This window comes from Mauremys reevesii, linkage group 2 (genome assembly GCF_016161935.1).
Source record: "Mauremys reevesii isolate NIE-2019 linkage group 2, ASM1616193v1, whole genome shotgun sequence".
NCBI lineage: Eukaryota > Metazoa > Chordata > Testudines > Geoemydidae > Mauremys > Mauremys reevesii.
Genome location: NC_052624.1, coordinates 187404214 through 187431006, shown reverse-complemented (window position 1 = coordinate 187431006; position 26793 = coordinate 187404214). Strand labels below are relative to the sequence as shown.

The 26793-nt window shown below is 39.3% G+C and overlaps 1 protein-coding gene across 3 annotated transcripts in view; it reads right to left on the bottom strand.

Annotated features, from left to right (window-relative positions):
- LOC120399379 (myelin basic protein) overlaps positions 1-26793 on the bottom strand; it is a 180396-nt gene that overhangs the window by 133511 nt on the left and 20092 nt on the right. For all 3 annotated transcript variants that reach the window (XM_039527581.1, XM_039527583.1, XM_039527582.1), the window contains exon 2: positions 9416-9491. In XM_039527581.1, coding sequence (XP_039383515.1) covers positions 9416-9466 — 51 coding nt within the window. In that variant the 5' untranslated portion in view covers positions 9467-9491. The remainder of the gene's footprint in view (positions 1-9415; positions 9492-26793) is intronic.

Below are 26793 nucleotides of genomic sequence, written 5' to 3'. Positions count from 1 at the left end.
AGAGTGGCTGCTGATTCCGGCTCTCTCAGTTTTTAGATATCCAGCCTGAGACACCCTGTGTTTGCTTTTCAGGCATTCTGAGCAGCAGGAGCTCCTACTGTAGTGAGGAGTGCTGATTGCTTCTGAAGTTATGATTCAAGAGGTTTCAAATGGGCACCCAAAAATTGAGGCACTCAAAAGCAGTGGCCACTTTTTGACCTAAATGACTTACTTAACATCATATATTGAGTCAGTTGCAGAACTGAGAGTAAATCTCAAGACTTCTGACTCCCAATCCTGTCTGCTGGCCTACACTGAGATGTACTGAAGATAACCTATAACATTGTGCTTTAAACACTCAATCTCCTTCTGCAAAAGCTTTTTCAATTAACACCAACAAATTTGTTCCCATCATCTTACAGTAGAGGGAAGGGAAAACCCACATGCAGTTTAATAAGTAAAATATCGCAAAACATTTTTTAACAGCTCAAAGTGGAAAAGACACTCATAAATGAAGGCATGGTTTTTAGAACTGAAACAAACATGTTTTCAGATCTGCAATAGCAGATAAAAATCAATCTACTGAGTACACAAAGAATACTAATTACGTGAAGACACCCTTCTTTGTCCAACCTTAAACATCAGTCTTTAAAGAGTGACTATGGTTAGGAAAAAAAAGTTACAGTGTGTGCAGGCGTCTCTATATTTATTCCCTTGCACGGACTTCCATGCCATATTTGCTGAATTTACAAGTTAAAACATTTTTTCCTAGCTATGGCCATACTGTAAGCCCTGAAGTTAGAAGAGGTTGAGATTTTTATCGTGGTGCATAATGCAGAATCTAGCTAAACATTAGTTATACTGACTCAGCTCTCCTGATGGTAATATCTCAGAAATTCAAGCAGATTTAGTTCAGAGGAGACAGAAATAATATGGCCCAAATTCTTCTTCTCCCTACCCCAGTATGGGTGCATGAAAAGCAGAAGAAACAGTAAATTCCACTGTAGGGGAGGAGAGTCAGGGCAAACTGCAGAGCCCCTGTACAGAGGGGATCTATACCCAGGTCAGCACGGGCTTCATCTGCAGTAACAAAGAGAATGGTTCTAGAGACATAGATACACCAGTCAACCTTGCACCTGGTGGAGGATGGCACGAGTCATAGAACAGTTCTGCTCCATGTTGTGGGATGAGGTGAATATTCTCTCTCACTCTGGCTGCAAATAACCCCTGTGCAAAGCCTGCTTATTAGGGATTCACACTGAGAATTTGTAACATTTGTACTAGTTACATAAATAATTAGATACTAGTTTAAGAAGGGAGTAATGAAGCACTAGTTTTACAATTTTAAAAACTACATTCTAAAAATTAACAACTATATATGGGAAAATTCCTGCTCGTCACTGACTTGCTCACTCTGTTTCACATAAGGTACTGCAACACGTTCCAGCATGTAACATAGCATGTTGATCGGAGAACCACTAGAGCAGGGGTTCCCAAACTTAGTTCGCAGCTTGTTCAGGGTAAGCCCCTGGTGGGACGTGAGATGCTTTGTTTACCTGAGCGTCCACAAGTACGGCTGCTCGCAGCTCCCACTGGCTGGGAATGGCGAACCACGGCCACTGGGAGCTGCAAGCGGCCGTACCTGCGGATGCTCAGGTAAACAAAGTCTCTTGGGGCCCGCCAGGGCCTAACCCTAAACAAGCTGCAAACCAAGTTTGGGAACCCTTGCACTAGAGTGTTCAAGGTACACTGAAGTAATATGGGGAGGGACATAGATCCTTGCTTCTCACCCCCAGATCTCTGTTTCACACCATCTTTGCCATGCACACACCACTTCCTGCCTTGTTAAGATTCACAAATATAAAACATTGTACATTTCATTCATTATTTGCTTTTATTATTTTCCGGTGTGAAGTTACCAGAAAATGTGGCTCTGTGTAAACCCTGAATTCTTCCATATCCTTACTGATTCAAGTGAAAAATGTCATTACACCCTTGTTTGAAAAGGCATCCATCTGACTCCAAAGTGGGGGCATTTCAAAGCTAAAAGGAACTAGCAGAAAGCATTCTGCATTAAAGAGACATAATGCCACAAGGGGAAGCTGCTGGATGCACCAACCCTTACAAGACTGAAGTGGGCCACTTCCTTCTGCAGCTGGTCAACTCTACAAACTGAGGAGGGGATGGGAGGACAAGGCAATGGCCCTACCCCCTCCACACAAGGAACCACAAAGACTGTAACTATGGCTGGTTTCTCCCCTTACTTTTACAACCCTGCATACTCAGCCACATCATGTCCTAAGTTATTAACAATTAATAGTCAGAGCTGGATGAAAAGCAGTATGAAGTCTTCACAACAAATTTCATTTAAAAATTGTACCCATTTTTTTCACTGAAATTCAAAATTGATGAAAAATTGTCAATACTGCACATTTTAGAATGCATCAGCCAACTCTATTAATAAATAATAATTATGATGAACAGTAGACACTTAAATTCTGACTTTCTACCAATATCTGCTCCTCTCTCGTATCAGGTTTCTTGCCCCGCTAACTATCCTGAAAATTGTTCTACATGGAACCACACTGACTTCAATGGGGTTCACATGAACAGAGCTCATTGGAAGATTGAGGCCTAAGATTGTACGTTCTTTGGGGAAGGGGCCATATCTTTTACGGGTATATGTGAGCCACTTAGCATATTTAAGGATACTTGACTAATAAATATATAATAATGATAATCTCTGTCCAATCCAATGGTTATAAAGTTTAATAAGCACTCAGGCCTCAGTTCAGCAAGATAGTGAAACACATGAACCGTCCTATTGACTTCAGAAGGGCTACTGTCACACTTAAGTTAGGCATGTGCTTAAGTATCTTGCCAAACCAGAGCCTTGGAGTCAGATTTATCAAGAGAGTAGGCACATCACTTTGAGTTAACTGCACAAGCACCCAGCTCAGCCTGAGTCTGCTCAGGCCCTGGAAACAACTACCACACAATGGACGTTCTCAGAGGCTTCATGCTGGTACCTAGCATAGTCACTTCTATGCTAATATGGTATCACCTGGTTAGTATTACAGTAGTTCCCAGTCAAGACGGCTCTAAGCACTCCACCATGAATACATAATGGGACAGTTAGTGCCCTGATCAACTTACAATCTAATCAGACAGGCTAGATAAAACGGGGAAAGAGAAACAGAGGCACAGAGAAGTGAAAGGACTTGCTCAAAGTCACATACAAGCTCAATGGTAGAACCAGAAGAGAATCTCAGTTTTCTTGAGTCCCAATTCGCTACCCTAGCCACACTAAACCTAAGCCCATATCACTGTAGGCTATGTCTACACTATATCTGGGAGCGAGCCTCCCAGCTCAGGTCCAAAGACTTGTGGTAACAGGGCTTGTGCTAGTGCACTAATAGCAGCAGTGGAAACAGCGCTTTGACACTGCTGCTCGGGGAGGAACCAGGCTTCAGAGCCTGAGCCCCATTGTTGACACAGCTATTTTTGTCTCTGCAAAGTCTGGGCCGGGAACCTCACTCCCAGACACAGCGTAGACATACTCCTAGTTCACTCACTGGATAAGCCTGGGACTTTGTTTCCATCCCAAGAAAAGCATTTTTCTTCCACTCCACTCCCAACCGACTTCTCTTTTCAGAATAAGCTGAGACACACATTGGTGAAAAATGCCCATTAAATCTCAAAACAGACAACTTCCTCTACCCTCCTCTTTTACATTTTTTTAATCCAGTCTCTCATCCTCCTGACTTATTTTTCTGTTATCTCGTGCTTTCAAAGGAAAATACTTGTTTAAATGAGGGATATTTTAAATCACTTCCTCCAATTACAAAAAAGAATAAACCATTATATGCACCCCATTGCTGCAAAGAACAGCAAAACCACAGGAAAAACCCACAGCCATGCAGAACGGGGAAGGGACAAATATTGTTATAAACTTTCTCAGTCAAACTTTCTATTTGTATTCTGAGTTGAAGAGTCAAATCTGCGCCCCGCTTGTTTTATGCATGGGAGTAGGAATTGCTCTGTAACAGTACCCAAATCAGGAAGCCAAACACATTCTTTATATGGACTGCTTTACCTTAAAAAAATATTAAAATAACATTCCCAAAATGTTTTTAATCTCTTCTTCAAATACCTCTTGCACTAAAGAAAAATAATACATCCTTTTTGTTGATTTTACTTCTTCCACAAAAATGTTATTTAACAGTAAGAAATAAAGTTCAAAATCAAAATGCTGCTTCTGTTTTTCTGCAGGTTGCCACACTGTACTGCACACCAAGCGGAAACACCTGGTAAAACCACACAGCTGGTCTGGGTCTTAGGCAACTTGAAAAGCATGAAATGAGGTAAAAGAAATGATAGTGTGTTAATTCTTTCATTTGTACATCTGCAATGCTTATGAAATGGCTAGTACAGCTATAATATTGATCCAGTCATTTCCAAAGGTTTCATCTCTCCTCCTCAACTGCAGAGCTCTCCATTGACTTCAACAGGAAGCAGGTGTGGGCTCAAACAAAGCACATGGCAGGTAAAGCTCCTAAAAACTGGTAAGAGAGAGGGGAGAAGAAAAGGAGGCAATGGAAAATGAGTAGTGCTTCAGTAGTGGGAAGATCGATACTTAACTCAGTTAAAGAAGTTTAAACCTGAGTTATTTCTTTTTACATAGTGAAAACAGATAACTTCTTAGCATTTCTTGGAAATGTTTACCATCTAATCAAACTATCTAATTTAGTGAGACATTGGTGTGGAACACAGTCTTTGAACAGAGATAGACAGATAAGGTAGTCAGAAGCAACATCTTTTGTTTCATAATTTACCTGTACACTTAAGACAGTTAACATGCAATTTAAGAAGTTACAAGGAACACATCATGGCCAAGCCTACATAGGGTGTAAATCCCACTTCAACCTCCCTGCACAGCCTCTTCACATCTCTGCCACAAGTGTGTATGGGTTTGATAAACAAGGGCTGACCCTAAGTACTTCTCTTGTTTGGTGCAAAGTGGGCAGAAAGGAATGATGCACCAGCCAACATGATTGAGTCATGGGACAGGGGAAGAAATCTGCTACGGGTATGGGACAGTAGCAAATTACTGCCCCTGGGAACACTTTCAGGGACCATTTTCTCAGTGGTGCTCCTAGAGCCGTGCTGCTATCTACCACCCCTTGCACAGGGTTAAAATATTTAAGTATAATCTAGCCATTAATGATTTTTCCGATAAGCTGCAGTATTTCATAAACCACTGCAAACAGTTCTCGAAAGAACATAGGATGTCTTGCTCTCTGGTATGAATTAACGTTTTATAAAATTTCATTTTAAAACCACGACTTAGAGATCCGGTAAAACAGACTGTTGGTAGATTTAAAAAAAAAAAAAAAGTAAACTGTTACAACTGTTTTAAATTTCTGCCTGTGAAAAATTAATGTACTGGAACAAACAAATTTCCCCCAAATTCTCAGGCAAAGCTAGAGGCTTGAAGCATCATCTGATTTATTTTGTCACAGTTTCAAGCTAACGTACTTTACCACGTATTCAACCAGTCTATCAAGAATATGAGAATGGCCAGGTGATGTGATACCTCCAGTTGTAGTTCAGCTATCAATCATGAGGGAAGTGAAGTTAAGATAGAACTTTGCCTAATGTGCTAACAGGGGCCATGCGCTTTGAGGAGATGATGATGTGCTTACTCTCTGGGGAAGCCAAAAGGAGTCATCAGTGGGAAATTCAGCCAATGTTGCATTAAGGGTGGCTACTAGCAGTTATCGAGACGGAGTTTGTTGTGGTTTGCAGCTGTACTAATGGCATCAATTTAAGGTGAACTATAATAATGGCTCAGAATTAAGACCAATACAAATTCAATAATCCAGAGCAATCTCCACTTCATCAGCACCTTGTTATTTTTCAGAGTCTTGGGTAAAATTCAGGCCAGTGAAGAAAAGTCCATTCTTTAAGACTCCCCAATGCTGAATATATTCACATAGAGATAGGCCAAGGTTTTTCAAAACTGGGTACCTAAATCTTTATTTTGTTGCATAAATAAAATGGCATGATTTTGAAAAGCAGCAAGCACCCAGCAGCTTCCACTGAAGTAAAAGTAATTAAGAGAAATTGAATAACTTACTGTAATCTTACAAAAACTGTACAAGTGCAGGTGTCAGATAAGAGACTAACAAGAGAGATGAGGCAGAATAAGTTACTGATTAGAGTAAATATACATATTGTTTAATTATAAAGTTTTATCCCACTTATACCAGATGTTTTCATATGCAGCTGGTAAGTCATATATAGGCTTGGAAGGATTAGATTTTTATCAGTAAACGTTGATTTCACTGTACGCATAAGCTGACGAAAAATATTTCCATTGATAAAAATCAAAATGTACAGACGTAAAGAAAGAAAAACGGTACTTGAGAAAATGCAGTGTTTTAGACACTTAAATTAGGCTTGTTATACGTGGACTAATGATTTCTTGATTTAAGAATATTTACTTAGTATATTTTGACTTAGTATATTTACTTAGTATATGTTGTTGTGTTTGAACAGTTTATAAAGCTTTAAGTTCTTGAATCTCAATGTCTATTGAGAATGTCTGACCCTCATCCCATAATTTTCACACTTGTGGGGAAGACAGACAAGTCTTAAAAAAAAAAAACACACTTAAAAATAAACATTGATGTTATCCACTGAAATTATTTAAAAAACATGGAATTCTGCCAACTCTACTCATACAGTTCCTCTTATTATTTATGGATTACACCTTTTAGCATGGTGCACTTATAAGACAAAATTAACTGCAACATTTTCAAGTTAATGTCAAAGTACGGAAATTGTCTCCTGGGAATCTGCCTAACTGAAAGTCTTCTGGTCTGACTACAGTAGTTTGATGCAATCATCATCTTATGGCTCTATCCCCCTAGTTTCAGTCATTAGAAAATATCCAGATTCATTGAAAGGAAACAAAATCTTAGTGACTGGAGTCAATAAAGGTATTACAAGAATGCAAGTAGCCACCCCAGAGTTAAAGTTTAAACATGGTTTCTCTTTAAAACCTCCCTTTAAAAAAGAAACAAAAAAACCCACCAATATACACTGTGAAATCATCTTGAAAAAAAAATCAAAATGTCAGTTCAGAACCTAGAGTAGAGTGTGTGGTGCAAATTTGAGTTCGTTTGCTGAAGGGGTTCAGATAGTGAGATACAGTTTCTTGTTGCATCATTCTTTTGGACATGGCATATAATTAGCCTAAAGCTGCAAGAAATTAATTTTTGGAAATCCACCAATGCATTGTTAGATTTTTTTTTTTAAATTGTGGTTGTGCAACAGCAAGGCAGGAGAAAAAGCTCAGTATCTCTAGGTTTATCTCTGTCAACCAATAGCAACTGCTCTGCACTTCACATTGTGGGATTGTAGGAAAGTGAGACTAGATTTAGAACTATAGTGTGCAAAGAAAACAAAACAAAACAGATTTTTTTTTGCTAACAAGGGGTATAGTACTGTGATGTTTTCAGTTCCTATTGCCATGGAGCAGAGTTACAATGGTCTGGCTGCATTGCGTGCATAGCAGTACCTTAACCAGGCATTTCCTGTTTTTTTTGTAAGTCTCAAGCTTGTCTTTTCAAGTAATGCTAACACTGTTTTCAGAGATGCATGGAGATATCTTAACTGAACATTTCTCGTTTTCTAATATTTGAGTATGGGTTTTGAAATCCCACATTCCAAATGGCAGGCAGAGTTCACTGCTGAACAGCAACAACTTTAACGCCACCTTAACAAAAGGGGTTTTTTTGCAAGTAAATTTCAACGCTCTGATTGTAACTACAAATACTCAGGAAGGAAAGGTGATCCATAAACTAAAGAGTTATAAGAAATACAACATTCTAGCTGCTCATTCACCTTACGTCTCCTTTCCTTATCAGCAGTCTCCACATATCTGCTTTAAAAAAAACAACAACAAAAAAAAAAACACTCGTGCAGTGTGCCTACATGAGTGGACTTCACCTAGCTAAATTAAGACAACATAATTTCTTAAAGAGTAAAATAAGCAGTAATCCATGTAGTTGATGCATCAACTACAATGGGGTCGAACACCTTGTTACTATTTGTATTAGAGTTGAACCTAAGGGCTACAGTCCCATTGTGCTAGGCACGGCATAAACACATCAACTATGGCTACATGTAAAGAAAGCAGCACAATCCCCTCTTGATAGTACTATTTTTCTATTTTCTCCCTCTTCCCTCCAGCATGTTTACTTATGTTCTGACCACTTAGCCCTGCCTTCTAAAAGGACATATTGAAAGTCTGACCATCTCTTTACAACTTCCACTCTTATTTCTGGGGGCATATTGGTCACTTGTTCCATAACAATGTGAAATACCAGTATTCCTCCAGATGAAGCTGTACAGCTCACCTGTCCAATAGGTATGGTCATTTTCTGGAGAAAGTTTGTACACTGGAGCCTTTCTGGTGTCAAAATGAGTAATAGCAACTAACAAAAAGGGAACAACACTAATTTTTCTCCTAGATAAAATCATTTCTGTGCATTCTGTTTTTTCTCAGTCAAATTTAACACACACAACAAAAAAGCACCATGAGAAAGCAGAAAGCTTTTGATTACCCCTCTCTGGAAAATAACCAGTATCAACAAACTCTGTAGAGCTTCTTAATTGCGTGGCCAACACTCCTGATTTTATTGGGTCACAGTATTAGGTGTTTTTCTTAAAGTCCTAGCTCCTAGTGATGTGATTAGGAGAAAATCTCAGCTTTCATTACAATCTTTCATTTCTAATATACTCTTATTTACTATCAGTCTTTTATATAGTTCCCGTATTAAAGGTATGATAGTTAAATCTAGTGACTTTGACAAAATGCTAGGTTAGCTAGGTTAACAAGTAACATTTTACTCAGCACATTGCTTCTTAAATATGTGCTGCATTTCTATTCTTTCAGGTCTCAGAGTCCGTTCCCCACCACAACTAGCTGGCTTCAGATCCAGTGTGCATTCCAGGCATGCAGAATGCTAAGATACAACATTTATCATGAAATTCACTAAAGCAGAACCCCATTTTTCACTATATTGCATGGGGGCTTTTTTCCACTTTTAAGAAATTATATACACCTCTACCCCGATATAACACGAATTCGGATATAACGCGGTAAAGCAGTGATCGGGGGGGGGGGGAAGAGCTGCGCACTCTGGCAGATCAAAGCAAGTTCGATATAACGCAGTTTCGCCTATAACGCGGTAAGATTTTTTGGCTCCCAAGGACAGCATTATATCGAAGTAGAGGTGTATATATAATTATTATAATAAAATAATAGTAGTAACAATAAGCTTAGCAAGTGTATTGGCATTTCATCACATACACTTTTCTTGATATTATAATCTTCCTCTTGTAGTATTTTTTTTTCACCTCTTACCTTAATAGGCTTCTCAGCGCTCTGATCTCGTTTTCCTACATGGTTCCCCATGGCAAGCCACTCAGCTCTTCAGAAACTAAAATAAAAACAAAAACAAAACATTTTTGAAAAACTAAACATGGATTTCAAAAGAAATTTTGGAACTTTTAAAGTGATTTTTTCTCACACCTACCAAACGGCCTTTCTTGTGCTACAGTTATCAGTGACACAGTATTTCTACAGTTCCAGGCTGGGATTTTCAAAGCAGCCTACATGAGTTAGATATTAAACTCCCATTATCTTTCAGGGTGCGGCCTCACTTGGGGGGGGGGGGGAGGAGGAGGGAAAGGTGTTTTCGTAGCTAACACAGGGTCACCAACATGGTTAAATCCTAGTCAAGATAAGGCAGTTACAGTTTTCACCTGTGATAGCATGTTGATGGAAAAGAGAAGTGAGCTCTTCAGGATTTACCTTGACCTGCTAACATGTTAAAACTATAACTGCCTTGCTTGACCTCTCAACCTTGACTGGAAAGATATTCAGTAGGATTTTAACTTTTGTTAATTGCCATGTGTTAGCTAACATGAGGTAAGAACACTCCTAATAAAGACAAGACCTGAGTTGAGTGGCCTTATCTCTGAGATTACTGAGTGATTTGAAATGGGGTTGAATGTCTTGAGTCTCTCAATGCTGAATTACTCATTGGAATTATTTTTGCTCAGGATTTCCATTTTTAGTGGAAAAGAAGAATTGCTGGAGAGGATAACGATGCAAAAAAAAAAAAAAAGGGTGGCTGCTTTCAAGCCTTTCATTTCTGGAAGCATCTGAACCTTTGCAAAGATCTGAAGATTCTCAGGTCCTTCTGGATATCATAGGCCTGATTCTTTCCACCAACAGAACCCAACCTCCTTCCCTTGTGCTGAAGCCATAGTAACTCCCAATCTGTTGGGCATACTTGAGATGACTGGTACAGTCCCCAAAATGAACCCTGAGTAGATCTTCCCAGCTACAGTTTAAGGACCAGATTGTTCATCACACAGCAGCTCCCACTGTTGCACTTGTGAACATGGGGGATATGAACTGTAGCTTAAACAATACTTGATGACTCAAATCTTACTTTTAATTGAACTTCCAGCTTTTAACTGATTATTTGCTTTGTTTATTCACTGTGTGCATTTGAACCTGAAAGCTTATCTTTCTCATAACAATATTTGTGGATCATAGGCCAATACCCAAAAAGACTAAGGGAAAATTAACTGTTTCTCCAAAGTGTTCAGAGGCCACAACCAACCACAGAATGTTTTTATGTAAAACTGTTTAAAGCAGTGGTCCCCAACCTTTTTGTCTGGCAGGTGCCAGACGACAAGCCACGGAGGACCGTGGCGGTGGACAAGCATCTACTGAAATTCCACCATCAAGCAGCAATGCCAATAGGAGTTGCCGCTGAAATGCCGCCAACAAGCTGTGTCATCCAGAGGCATCGCTGCCGACATAATGCTACCAATTTTTGGCGGTATGTCAGCAGCGACGCCTCTGGATGACGCAGCTTGTCAGCGGCATTTCGGCAGATGCTCATCCGCCGGCCAGTACGCAGGTGCACTTAGATGCCCTGGCAGGTGCCATGGTGCCCACAGGCACCGCACTGGGGACCCCTGGTTTAAAGGATTTTTAAATGAAAAATCAGTAATTCAGACTTCAAGGTCAGAAGAGACCATAAGAATCATCTAGTCCTGCATACTGTAGGCCACAGAACCTCACCCACCCTCCTGAAATAGACCCCTAACCTCTGGCTGAGTTACTGAAGTCTTCAAATCATGATTTAAAGGCTTCAAGTTACAGAGAATCCACCATTACACTAGTACACATGGGATAAAAGAGAAGGTCCTTTCATGGACTGAGAACTGGTTAAAAGACAGGGAACAAAGGGTAGGAATGAATGGTAAATTCTCAGAATGGAGAGGGGTAACTAGTGGTGTTCCCCAAGGGTCTGTCCTAGGACCAATCTTATTCAACTTATTCATAAATGATCTGGAGAAAGGGGTAAACAGTGAGGTGGCAAAGTTTGCAGATGATACTAAACTGCTCAAGATAGTTAAGACCAAAGCAGATTGTGAAGAACTTAAAAAAGATCTCACAAAACTAAGTGATTGGGCAACAAAATGGCAAACGAAATTTAATGTGGATAAATGTAAAGTAATGCACATTGGAAAAAATAACCCCAACTATACATACAACATGATGGGGGCTAATTTAGCTACAACGAGTCAGGAAAAAGATCTTGGAGTCATCGTGGATAGTTCTCTGAAGATGTGCATGCAGTGTGCAGAGGCAGTCAAAAAAGCAAACAGGATGTTAGGAATCATTAAAAAGGGGATAGAGAATAAGACTGAGAATATATTATTGCCCTTATATAAATCAATGGTATGCCCACATCTAGAATACTGCGTACAGATGTGGTCTCCACATCTCAAAAATGATATACTGGCACCAGAAAAGGTTCAGGAAAGGGCAACTAAAATGATTAGGGGTTTGAAGAGGGTCCCATATGAGGAAAGATTAAAGAGGCTAGGACACTTCAGCTTGGAAAAGAGGAGACTAAGGGGGCATATGATAGAGGTATATAAAATCATGAGTGATGTGGAGAAAGTGGATAAGGAAAAGTTATTTACTTATTCCCATTATATAAGAACTAGGGGTCACCAAATGAAATTAATAGGCAGCAGGTTTAAAACAAATAAAAGGAAGTTCTTCTTCATGTAGTGCACAGTCAACTTGTGGAACTCCTTACCTGAGGAGGTTGTGAAGGCTAGGACTATAACAGCGTTAAAAAGGGAACTGGATACATTCATGGTGGTTAAGTCCATAAATGGCTATTAGCCAGGATGGGTAAGGAATGGTTTCCCTAGCCTCTGTTTGTCAGAGGATGGAGATGGATGGCAGGAAAGAGATCACTTGATCATTGCCTGTTAGGTTCACTCCCTCTGGGGAACCTGGCATTGGCCACTGTCGGTAGACAGGATACTGGGCTAGATGGACCTTTGGTCTGACCAGGTATATCCATTCTTATGTTCTTATGTAGTTTTAACCTGCAAGTGACCTGTGCCACATGCTGCAGAGGGAAGGTGAAAAAACCCCAGGGTCTCTGCCAATATGACCCAGGGGAAAATTCCTTCCCAACCTCAACTATAGTGATCAGTTAGACCCTGAGCATGTGGGCAAGACCCACCAGCCAGACACCTAGGAAAGAATTCTCAGTAGTAACTCAGAGCCTAGCATCCCATCATTAGCCATTGGGGATTTTTGCTACTGGCAGCTGCTGATGGGCCACATGCCATTATAGGCAGTCCCATCATACCATCCCCTTCATAAACTTATCGAACTCAGTCTTGAAGCCTGATAGGATTTTTGTCCCCACTGCTCCCTTTGGAAGGCTCTTCCAGAATTTCACTCCTCTAATGGTTAGAAACCTTCATCTAATTTCAAGCCTAAACTTGTTGATGGCCAGTTTATATCCATTTGTTCTTGTGACAGCACTGGTGCTTAACTTAAATAACTCTTTTCCCTCCCTGGTATTTATCCCTCTAATGTATTTAGAGAGAGCAATCATATCTCCTCTCAGCTTTCTTTTGGTCAGCAAAATTTAAACAAGCCAAGCTCTTTCAGTCTCCTCTCATAAAAATAGGTTTTCCATTCCTCAGGTCATTCTAGTATCCCTTCTCTGCACCTGTTCCAGTTTGAATTAATCTTTCTTAAACATGGGAGACCAGAATTGCACATTGTACCATTATACAAGGCATTGGCAAGACTTCATCTGGAATACTAACACTTCTGTGTCTCTACTGGAAATACCTCACCCAATGCATCCTAGGAATACATTAGCCTTTTTTATAGCCACATCACATTGGTGGCTCATAGTCATCCTGTGATCAACCAATACAACTTCCATGTAATTAATTCCATATCATTTACTGTAGGGATGAAACAAAATTTCCTATGCATTCACTTAGCTGGAAATCCATACCCATAGAACACAAACATTTTCCAATTACCAATCAAACCCTTAATATAAACTCTCTATGGAATTTTAGAAACAATTAAGGCATTATTTTTCTAGCAGCATAGGGGATGAAGACAGTTGGATGTTAACAAGTACCTCCTATTGGTTGTCAGAGTGTGAGTTAGGCAAGCATAGCTGAGAAGAAGAGAAAGAGATGTAGACTGATTGCTTATAGTAGAAAGAATATTCATATAAGGGTTAGAAGGAACCACAAGGGTCATGTAGTCTAACCCCCTGCCAAGATGCAGGGATTTGTTGTCTCTAAACCATCCAAGACAAATTGCTCTCAAGCCTCCTTTTGAAAACCTCCTGTGAATGCGTTTTCAAAATCTCCCGAAGCAGTCTGCTCCCTTGTCCTATTGTTCTTACAGTTAGGAAGTTTCTCCTGAGATTTAATCTAAATCTGCTACTCTGTAGTTTGAACCCATTGCCTCTTATTCTGCCCTCTGTGGCAACTTTTCTCCATCTTTTTAATTGCAGCCTTTCAAGTATTTGAAGACCACTATCATATCCCCCCTTTATCTCCTCTTTTCCAAACTAAATATATCTAGTTCCTTCAGCTTTTGCTCAGATAGCTTGCATTCTGTCCCTTTGATCATCTTTGTTGCTCACCTCTGGATCCTTTCCAGTTTCTCTACATCCTCCTTTCTATAGATTGGTGACCAAAATTGGATACAGTACTTTAGCTGAGGCCTAACCAAAGCCAAGTAGAGCAGTACTATCACCTCCCATGACTTGCCTACTATGCCTCTGTTAGTGCAACCTAAAATTGCATTTGCTTCTTTTGCCACAGCATCGAACTGCTGATTCATGTCCTTCTCAGCTATGCAGCTGCAAAGCCAGTTATCCCCGATTCTGTAATTGTGCATTTGGTTTTTCTTCCTTAAGTGTAGCACCTTCCATTTGTCTTTGTTGAATTTCATTTTGTTGTCTAAAGCCCAGTTCTTCAATCTATCAAAATCCCTCTGAATTTTAGCTATCCTACAAAGTGTTGGCAACCTCCATAGGTTGGGGTCATCTGCAAATTAAACAACACCGGACCCAGAACACATCCCTGTGGAACCCCACTTGAGACCTCCCTCCAATCCAACATCATTCCATTAATGGTTACTCTTTGTTGTTGTTGAACCAATTCTGTATCCACTTACTAGTAGTTCCATCGAGCCCACACTTCTTCACAACTTACTTATCAGAATGTCACGTAGGACTGTGTCAAAAGCCCTGCTGAAGTCCCAGTGTATTATGTCCACCACATTCCCCCTATCCATCAAACCAGTTACCCTGTCAGAGAGGGAAATAAAACTGGTTTGGAATGTAAATCCATGCTGGCTGCTAATGACCACCCCTTCATCCTCCAGGTATTCACAAACTGAATGTTATATACATTGATACCTGGGAAACTACTAGAGCAAAGTACGCTGTTCAGCACAGAATTAAACCATGGGTAAAATCCTGAAAACACCACTTAGATTGTTCAGTCATTGCTTTGACATACGACCCGAGTCAAAATCAGCTGACTTATTTAGTAAATCCTCAAAGCATTTTTATATTACAAGATCATGATCACTTGGCTTATTTCAGCAAATCTCATTAATTTCAGAAAGATTCTCTCCTCTTTTCAAAAATGTGCATAAACAAAGAAAAATGCGTTTAACAGGAAGTTTGTGACAAACGAATAATAGAATATAAAATCTATTTGTACGAGTTTATTGTACACATATATACTTACACATGCCCCCCCAAAAAAGGTCAATACAAAACAACAGAAATTAATGTCAATCAAAGAACTCCTCGGGACTAACATTTTCAAATTATATAAAACGCAATTAACATTTTAGGGTTCAATAGTGACAGTGTCCTTAATTTGCTATTGGATGTGTCTGGGGATAAGATACAATGTTATATAAAATGCCTCCTTCAATGACAAGCCATGAAAGGATGGAATGTCAACCTTTATGTCTCATTTTCTCTCTTCTTGCTATGTTTCAACTTAAATAGTGTTTATGTAGGTTAAACCGCAATGCTTAGACTATAGCTTTTGGTTGGCTAATGTGGTTATGCTTGCATGTTTTTCTGTTAGAAAACATTTGTGACATTTAAGACACCTGCAGTCACTGGTGGCACAGGTGTGTAACTGAAGGTAATGTGATGCACTGAAAGTAACATTATCTTCAGGAAAGATACATAAATTACAAAAAATATGCACTCTCCACTCACCAACGGCATTTTCTTAACAATTTAGTTTTCATTCCTTGTGACAAATACTTCATTACACTACAGTATATTTACTAGTACACTGTGAAGTTTTAATAATCTGAGACCTCACCACACCTTTCAACCAACTCTGAGCTAAACTGTGCCATTAGACTCAACTTTAAACTGGGGCGGGGTGTGACAGAAAACTCCACTACTACAGTTGGATATTTGAGAAGGGACTGGGGACTATTCCTTGTTGTGGCCAATACACAGGAAAGATTAGGCTTTAGTCACAGCTACTTTGGTTGATTTTTGTCCCAAGGAACAGCAGTCCATGTGCTTCCCCAAGCACAGAGATTACATGGATTGTCTCTGGCCCTTTTAATATGTGTAAAATGGTGGGCGTGTTGTGTTACCTTCAAGAGCAATCATGTTCACACTAGTTAGAGTTCACAGATGGTCAACAGCATAGCAGAGGCTGCTGACAGTTCTAAAAGAATAAAAAATACCTGACTTCTCCACTGCTAGGAGATCAATGCAAACACTACTGACAGCATTAAAAAGATTCTAGATCAGGTGATCTTCCAACAGGCCTCTACTCTACAATTAATGGTTTGGTGCTAAGCTCTGAGAGTCTCTCCTTTGGAACATGAACAAGAGAAGGACAGGTGTGGGAATAGGAGGTTAAGAAGGAAAATCAAGATTAGGCATGAGGAAGATAAGAATATTAGGGTACAGAAAAAGAAACAGGGGGAATGGGGATAGGCTTGAGAGGGTAGTAGAAGCAGAGAGAAATGGGAACAAGGACATAGGAAGAAAGTATGAGGAGAGATGGGAGTAAACAACTAGAAAAGAAAAAGAAAATGAAAATAGGAGGATAAATGCAATATAGAAGAAAAAAAGGGGGGGGGGGAGGGAACCCCACACCTAAACTTAAAGCTGTATTTAAATGCATTATTCTAAAAACATTTGGAGGGGACATGGGATCATATACCTTAGAAGTCAGACCTTACACATATAGTTCTCTGGTGAGAAAAAGGAACGAGTAAAGGAATAATCTGGTATATGATGATTACTACAGTAAGCCAGGCATAACTTGAAGAAATTAATATCCATTTCCTGCCTTTCTCTGTTACATAAAGAATAGTAAAAACCTTTTAAGGGAACAATTCAATATAGGTCAAGTATTTAAATAAAGCTATGATAAGCCTTATCTTGGCAGTCATAGATAGAAACACCACCACCACTGAACAAAGGAAGCAAAGGAAGAATGTGGCGCTAATGTGACATTTGCAATCTATCATCCTGTTTGAATGTTGCTTCCGCCTTACAGTCTAAGGCCTGGTCTACACTACGCGTTTAAACCAATTTTAGGAGCGTTAAACTAATTTAACGCCGCACCCGTCCACACTAAGAGGCCCTTTATATCAATATAAAGGGCTCTTTAAACCGGTTTCTGTACTCCTCCCCAACGAGAGGAGCAGCGCTAATATCGGTATTACCATATCGGATTAGGGTTAGTGTGGCCGCAAATCGACGGTATTGGCCTCCAGGCGGTATCCCACAGTGCACCACTGTGACCGCTCTGGACAGCAATCTGAACTCGGATGCAGTGGCCAAGTAGACAGGAAAAGCCCCGCGAACTTTTGAATATCATTTCCTGTTTGCCCAGCGTGGAGCTCCGATCAGCACGGGTGGCAATGCAGTCCCAAATCCAAAAAGAGCTCCAGCATGGACCATACGGATGTGATCGCTGTCTGGGCAGACAGATCTGTTCTATCAGAGCTCCATTACAGAAGACGAAATTCCAAAGCATTTTAAAAAAAATCTCCAGACAGAGGCCACAGCAGGGACTCAGCACACTGCTGCGTGACAAGCGTAACGGAAAGCCAAAGAATCAAATGGACGCTCATGGAGGGAGGGAGCGGGTACTGAGGACTCAAGCTATCCCACAGTTCCTGCAGTCTCCGAAAAGCATTTGCATTCTTGGCTGAGCTCCCAGTGCCTGTAGGGTCAAACACATTGTCCGGGGTGGTTCAGGGCATAGCTCGTCAATTTACCCCTCCCACCCACCCCCAGAAGTAAAAGGGAAAAAAATCATCTCTCGACTTTTTTAAATGTCACCCTATGTCTACTGAATGCTGCTGGTAGACGCGATGCTGCGGCAGTGAACTGCAGCATCCTTTTCCCCCCTCCCTGGTGGCAGATGGTACAATATGACTGCTATCCATCATCATCATCAGCCTGGTGGCAGACGGTACAGTGCAGAAGGACTGGTATCCATCCTCATCATTAGCCCGTGAGTGCTCCTCGCTGGCCTCAGGTGAGGTCGGCCGGGGGTGCCTGGGTAGATGGTACAGAACGCCTGGTAACCGTCTTCATCATAGCAACTGGGGGCTGAGCTCCATCAGCCCTCGCCCTTCATGTGTAAAGAAAATATTCTGTACTGCCTGGACTATCATAGCAGCTGGAGGCTGCCTTCCCCTCATTTTATCTCACTAACAAGTCACTGTTTCTTATTCCTGCATTCTTTATTACTTCATCACACAAATGGGGGGACACTGCAACGGTAGCCCTGGAAGGCTGGGGGAGGAGGGAAGCAACATGTGGGGTTGTTGCAGGGGCACCCCCTGTGAATGGCATGCAGCTCATCATGTCTGCGGGATCTGACATGGAGCAGCTGTGCTCTCTGGTTCTCTAGTACACTTGCCCCATATTCTAGGCAGGACTGATTCTATTTTTAGATACCATAAAGGAGGGATTGACTCGGGGAGTCATTCCCATTTTTGTCTTTTGCGCCCCTGGCCGACCTCAGCCAGGGGCACCCATGACAGCAGCAGACGGTACAGAACGACTGATAACCGTCTCTGCTATCATGCAAAAGCAAATGAATGCTGCTGTGTAGCGCTGCTGTATCGCCTCTGTCAGCGGCATCCAGTACACATACGGTGACAGTGACAAAAGGCAAAACAGGCTCCATGGTTGCCATGCTATGGCGTCTGCCAGGGCAATCCAGGGAAAAAGGGCGCGAAATGATTGTCTGCCGTTGCTTTCCCAGAGGAAGGAATGACTGACGACATTTACCCAGAACCACCCACGACAATGATTTTTGCCCCATCAGGCACTGGGATCTCAACCCAGAATTCCAAGGGGCGGGGGAGACTGCGGGAACTATGGGATAGCTACAGAATAGCTACCCACAGTGCAACGCTCCAGAAATCGATGCTAGCCTCGGACCATGGATGCACACCACCGAATTAATGTGCTTAGTATGGCCGCGTGCACTCGACTTTATACAATCTGTTTTACGTAAAATCAGAATAATCCCGTAGTGTAGACGTACCCTAAGTAAATAAGGGAAACAAAGGTGGGGGAAAGTAAGTTCTTGGAGTAGGACTGTCTGTTTTTAGTGTATCTAGCACAAATATGGCCCCAGTCTCATTTGGGTCCATAGGCTCTACTGCAATAGAACACACACACACACACACACACCCGTGTATTTTATGAACAGCAATGTATAGATTGATGGAGAGCTAACTGAACCAAATATGCAACATGACCAGCAGGCTAACGACAATGAAAGAAACCATATGCAGGATGAAATGATCTAGATGGCCATAGACCGTTAGCTTGTGCAGCTAATCAAATTAAGAGAAAATACAATTTGATAAGCACATGGAATCATCTGAAATCAACTACTAAGCAATGAGCTCATGATTCCAATGTGGATCATTTCTTCAGCAAATTGTTTTAGCTGTTTAATGTACGCTGATTAAATACAAAGGAAATGGAAAAGAAAAAGGAAAAAAAATCTTGCATAGTAGAAGAGCAAAGCTCTATACAGAAATTCAGGAGTATGGTTTGAGAGTGGAATTAAATAAGGTTGTGTATTTGGGTTCTGCAGGAACATGACTAAAGTTGAAATCAGTCATCTTTGAGTAAACCCATAACTCTGCACTTATGTTTTTAATTCTCTTTTTAATGTCTCAGGGAGACAAGCATATGGCCAAAATAAGACAAGATTGTGTTACATTTATTTCCTCCACCTTAGGAACTGAAGTACTATAAAATGATCAGATTTCACCTGATCGTATTCATACATAAATGAACGCAAATGTTTAATACTAAATTCTAAATCAGATATTTTTATATACCTACCTGCAATAATTTTTTTTACGTATACCTAAGGGACTATGATTTTTAAAGAGAACATTACTAAAGACAGATTCACTTTTCAGCCTAAGAAACAAAAGCAACACAGCTGATTAGCAAAAACATGCTATAATCATGGACCTCCTCCTAACTATGACATGAAAAAAACTGGAGTCTTCTGAAAAAATTCATCTGCAAAATCTAACATGGACAATTAAAAATGAAAATGTACGGTGCTGATTACATATATAAATATATATTCATGTACGTGAATTTGTATGAGCATATGAACGTTCACCAAAATAAACCGAAGTGAATAGGAACATATATAAGATCCCATCCTTCAGTCCTCATTCAGGCAGAAGAAATATTTAATTGAGTAAGGTCATGTTTTCAGTAGCTATATAAATAAAAGCTGCTGATTAAAATATAAAGAATGTTTCTTATCCTTATTGTCATCCTTACTTCTAAAACATTTAGTAGAAATATGAGCATATAAAACCCCAATTCTGGGAAGACTGAAGCATGTGCTTAACTTTACACACCATAAGTAGCACTACTGATTTAAATGGGATTACTGACACTGCATAAAGTTAAGCATGTATGTAAGGTCTTCATAGCACAGAGGTCTCAAATAACCATTTCAAAATCTGAAAGATTATTTTTTTTAAACGGATAGTGAGAGTGTTAATTTAGCCCTGTGATGTTGCCCTTACTGGTAATGTTACTTTGTCATTCCGATTGGTATGCTTGTAATTATGTAACAAAAGATGACAGCTCCGTGCAAGTGCATAATGCATTAATTTGAAGCACATTCGTTTTCTGTTGAGTAATAAATAATGAACGATGATAAACTCATGTGACAACTTCTTAGCACAACTCTTGCCACAGGTAATAAATAATACATTGGAACAACTGAAATCATATTTACTGGGCACTCAGAGTATGGTTTGTGCTGTGCAACACAGAGCCTGTGTATTTCTCTATCTCCCCCCAAGAAGTTTAAAATTTAAGGCACAAATTGTACTAGTCAGTAGGGATACTCATGGGAGTAGGCTGGTGATGATATAAAACTCTTTCTTCAAGGTGCACTATAATTAGCAATCCCTTCAGTGTCAAGGAATGGCATCTTGAAATGGCAACAGATCTCTGCCTATTTATTTAAAGAGTGATACCTGGCACCTTCCCGTTCTGAAGCAAAAACTGCTGATGCCTCCCAGTAATGACCCTATGCTCATAATGCTTTAGGCCCCAAAGATTAGAACTGCAGGTAGTAAATATCAGGAAACCAACATGGCCACACCCCCAATCAGAACCGGTGTGAACCCAAACAGAGGAAAACAATCCACTGGAACCCTGCAGAGGCATCGTTCTGTATGGATAGGATGCATTTTGTTTCAGAACATTTAAAACTCCTAAAAGGAGCTTCTAATCTGATTAACTTTGCATCAGTCAGAAAGAATCAGTTTGGACCATCTGGCATATTAGCTGAAGACTTTTGGCCTCAGTAACAGTTCTTCTGTACAGCCACATAAAATCTTAGTGCAGAAGATAATGAGGCTACAGGGAACTCTTTTGCAGTCTTCTCCCAGGTCTGCATCTCCACTATCTCAACTCCAAGACATCACCCTTACAGCACAGTGGCTGCCCAGCTTAGAAACAATGATGGTATGGCAAGGAGCAAGGTGCTTCTTATAGCAGCTGAGGATTGTCAGTGAGGTGACCAACACCCTAATTTGTAGAGGAAATCACACATGCCACCCCATAGCCTCCCCACATGGAGCCATATCCAAACAATGCCATAAGAATAAAACCACAGCAACTCTCACTTCTCTGCTGTCTAAACAAACAAAAAATTGATGGGAAGCTCACTTCACGCCCAAGCATGTTATTACCCAAGCAAAAGAAACATGAAAATAAAACAAGAGTGAGAGAAGGACCTCAGTATACTCTACAGGTGGAACACTTGGTTAAATATTATTCTTTTTTAAATAACTGGAAAGTTTTCTTTTGTTAAAGTGCCCATTTTAAGCCTTTTGAAATTAAATGGGTATTTAGGGTAGGGAAGAAAACATTTTATCAGCCATCCAAAACAAGTGTCACTTTAAAATTTAGCTACAACGTTATTGAAAGAGCCAGATGAGGGCATCTTAGAAAGCAAATGCTTCTCTTGGTTTTTATCTAAATTAGAGTATTTTAATGAAATACAGCAGTGCCACATTTTTGAGATTATGATATTCTAACTACAAATTGTGAGGAAATATTTTCACACACACACTGAAGTGGAGTCTGAACAATCATCATTGCAAAAAATCCCAAGGCTTGAATGATAGATTCAGAGGTCTGTAAATAATATCAGATATAATAAAGTTAATTTTGTATATATTCTCGGTATAAAAAGTAAACTCTGAAGCTATTTTGCAATGACCATGAATGAATCTCAAAGCAGCAACACTATATATTTTTTTCAATCTTAACTGCACATTAAGTCATCTAAGTTTTAAAATATATTAACTGCAATTCTCAGGGCACAGATGCTTCTAACTAGTATTTTAATATTATCCCTGAATAGTAGTCTAATCAGGTGTGTAAATTTAAGGCTCAAATCTGCAGGTTCCCACATGCTTGCGTATGTGACTCAGTGGGATTATGGACATGGAGTAAAGTTATGTAAATGCATAAGTGTTTTCAAGAATCAGATCGTAAATATTACTCTGTATAGACTTCAAATTCATCATGGTCTGATATGGATGAATCAGAGTGGAGAGTTGCAAGACTACATTTTATTACCCTTCACCACCCTGGTGAACAGTCACCACAGAAAAATTAAGGTATTTGGAGGGGTACATTTAAATAGAAATATTTTTTCCCAAGATAAATTAAGGAACCCCAACGGAAACAGATATTGATGCTGTTATATTCAACTCTGATAAGATAAAAATAGATGTGGATGAACTTGTGCCAAGAAAATGTGCAAGCTGTGTCTACATTTTGGTGATACTGTACTCTTACAGATGTAACTTTATATAATAAAAACTATATTCTCTATACATAAAAACCCAAAAACAACCCACACTGATTTGAAAAGAAAATTTTAAAAATATCCCAAACTGGGTGGCTTCTTGGGGACCAGGTGGGCTCAGATGGCTAATATTTGGACTGGCAGCACACGGGAAATACTTGAGAGGATTTTGGAATTTAAATTGTATACCCTTCTTTCTGAGCAGAGATCACTTTAGAGGAGGTTTAAATCATGCAAAGTTAAGGAGGAAATATTCGGAATGGTCTCCCCAGAATTGTGTCACCATCACAACCTCAAGTATAGTAGAAAAGTTGTCAAATTGGAGCAGACCAGTGGTCCATTTAGTTCAGCAATTACTTTGATCAGTGGCCAGTGCCACACACTTCAGAGGAAGGTACAAGGAAATCTCATAATGAGCAGTTATCGAATAATTTGCCCATAGGGCAAGTTCCTCGCTAACATCTCCACCTTCTTGAATTAGCTGTTGGATTATTTCACGCAGTACAGAGGGATTTTTTCCTTATTCAATTAACTGGAAATTCTCATTATCCATCATTTCATCAAATGAATATTTGACTGAAAACAAAGTTAAAATAAAAAAAAGCAGTCTTTAAAGGGAAAAAATGGGTAATTCTAGATGTAATGCAAGAGATGCCAGAAATATGAATAGTTAAGGCCAGGATTTTCCCATCTTGGTGGCAGCAAAGCTCGGGGTAATTCAGAAGTGACAAGTATTATACTATGTTTGTACAGTGACTTGCACAATAAGGCCCTGATTTGGTTACATTTTAGACACTACTGTAATATAAATGTTTATTAATAAATAACATGTCCTTCAGCTCTGATAAGGCCGGACCTAAAATGTTTTCCTCCCAAGAACTAGACCAAGCATATACTGTAATACAATTTACCTGAAAAGATAAGAAATTCAGACTCTCATACAAATATATACAAATTCAGACTTATATACAAATATATAGTATCTTACTCTAAATGATTTTGGTATCTTTTGGATGACATCACTCCATTTCACACACTTGTGGAAAGAAGAAACCACATTTCACAATAGTGGAAAAGGGGAGATTTTGGCAGAGAACACTGGGGCAACCACTAGGTCATCCAGGAAGTGTAATGGCATATACAAAGTAGATAGGACCTCCGTTTTTAAGGCATCAGCTAGCTGGTTTTTGAATTTTTTTTCCCCCTACATGCCTCACATGGAGAGGATCATGTAATTGTTCCCTTTTAAGTATGGCATTTTCAGTGACACTACCATGATGTGTAGTTGACAATCTAAACATAATTACAGAAGTTGGTCCAATAAAAGATATTAGCTCATCTAACTAGTCTCTCTCATAATTACAGATGATACTCTGTGGAATTATAATGAAATTGTTGGACAGTGACAGTTGCAGGAATTTTATACCTTCTTTGTTTTTTTCTTCCTTCAACCCTTCACCCTCCCCTCCACAAACTGTGGATAATAGGCCTCATAGATATTGAAACAACCTTGGTGTTTAGTTTCTAATTTTTTTCTCTTTTCCATGTTATAATTATTTATATTTTTTCATATAGTATGTGTTATGAATTTATCAAGGTTTTTAAAAATAAATTCTTCAGGAGAAGTTTTCACCGAACACCTTTCAGCAACATTGATGTAAACATATTATACTTGACCATAAATATAAATCTCTTTATGCTAGGACATTAAAAAGAGCAACACAGACCATCTTACGTAAATGTTACTTCCCTTATAAACTATTAATACACTACTTGAAAAAGATATCTTTAAGGCCAAAAGATCTTTCCATGCTGAAGTGTGTTTGTTTAATAAATATCAAAGTATATTATCCACATTGTCTTTAAGAAAAGTGCTTACAAACATTGCTGGAGCATATTGGACCATATGCTTCCTTCCCAGCAGAAGAAATATTTAGGTCCAAACCTCAGTCTTTTAATATCCTTTAGTTTAATGTACTGTTTTTGAAACAGCATAGACCTGAGTCCAAAACATGAAGGTTCATTTTTTTAATATACAAGTCTGATACACTGTAAATACTATAGTAACTGTCAGACTGCTATTTTCAAGTGCTATAAGGATATACCTATGTGATCACATGGGACAGATGTTAAAACATCAATAAATGATGGCAAAATCCAGATTTTAAAATGGTTTATTACAACAGTCATATACTTCTGTCAGGACCCAATATATCTATTCTAGCCACATGCACTTCCATTTGCTGGAAATGTGAATTTTCATAGACAATGTGAAAAGCATCAGAGAAAATGGGAAAAAATTGAAATGACAGCAAGATATTTACTAACATTTCACACCTTAGTCCATTTTAACTCAGATTTACAGTGTTTGAGATTAACATACTGAGAGCTCAAAAGGAGATCTAACACCTGTTAGAGGATAAAGAGAAACAAAAAACAAAACAAACCCAAGATATCTGCAAGACTCTCAAATCTTCCTCCCATTTCCTCTTTTGTCAGAGGATGAATTCTCTCCAGATGAAGAACAGTATATTCTCGTTTCCCCTTTCTTAGGCCAGGAGGGTGGCATAAGGCTCCCTAATGAACATGGCAGCCTTCTCAATTAATATTTCATTATACAAACATAGAGAAAACCTGTCTTTGCAGTAATTGGTAACACAAGGCATACCCAGAGTTGTACATGAATGTACTTCAAAGGCAGCTTCCTGTTTGGCAATTAGCAAAGGTGCGCCAGAGACAGAAGTGACAGCAAAATGACTCACCTGACCCAGAAACTTAACTTTGCGTAGACAGAACAGTTCAGCAGTATGTACCAGGATTGTCATTTAATTTGTTTGGTGTTAATCACATGCATTAGCTGCAATTAACTAATTAAAAATTATTGTTGCAACTCAGTTTTAACTGCGCACTTAAATAATAGAATACCAATTTTAATTTATTATAAATAAATATTGTGGATGCTTTTCTACATTTTCTAATATATTGATTTCAATTACAACACAGAATACACAGTGTACGGTGCTCACTATATTTTTATTACAAATATTTGCACTGTAAAAAGATAAATAAAATAAATAGCAATTTTCAATTCACCTCATACAAGTCCACTCAGTTCTATTTCTTGTTCAGCAAATCACTAAGACAAAAGTTTGTTTAGATTTACGAGAGATAATGCTACTCACTTCTTATTTACATCACCTGAAAGTGAGGACAGGTGTTCACATGGCACTGTTGTAGCTTGCATTGCAAGGTATTTACATGTCAGATACACTAAGCATCCATATGTCACTTCATGTTTTGACTTGTCGGCTCTAAAGTTTTACATTGTTTTGTTTTTGAATGCCATTATGTAAAAAGAAATAATAATTCTACATTTGTAGAATTTCACGATAGAGACTGCACTACTTGTATGAGGTGAACTGATAAATACTCTTTTCTTTATCTTTTTTATAGTGCAAATATTTGCAATAAAATAATATAAAGCTCTGAACTTTTCAAGCAGCAGTGCATGTTAATACTAATTCCTAGACCAATAACACAGCACATTCTTTTTTTGAAGTATCGATACAGGATACTTCAGTCAGAAACAACTGATAACTAACGTAAACACTTGTATGAACTATGCATTATTATTCCAACTGTCGGGGGGGGGGGGGACACACAGAGGGAAGTCAATTAGTGTGCAGAACCTTCCATAAAACAGCTCAGTTATTAACTGTAATGAGGTTGATCGATTTGCAAGCTATGAAGTTGTACTATTTTTTCCAAGATATTGTCAAATGGTTTTAAAATATATTTTATATTACTGGAAACAGGAGTATTACAGTTTTCAGTGGGTTTGGTTACTTTGGGAAGCATGTTGTAGCAAGGGCTCTGCTCTCCAGACACACTGTGGATAGCCCCCTTTGCAGTGGTGGGCAAAGGCTCATTGCATCCTCTGCTTTCCCTTGTGCACTGCCTGGCTGTACGCAA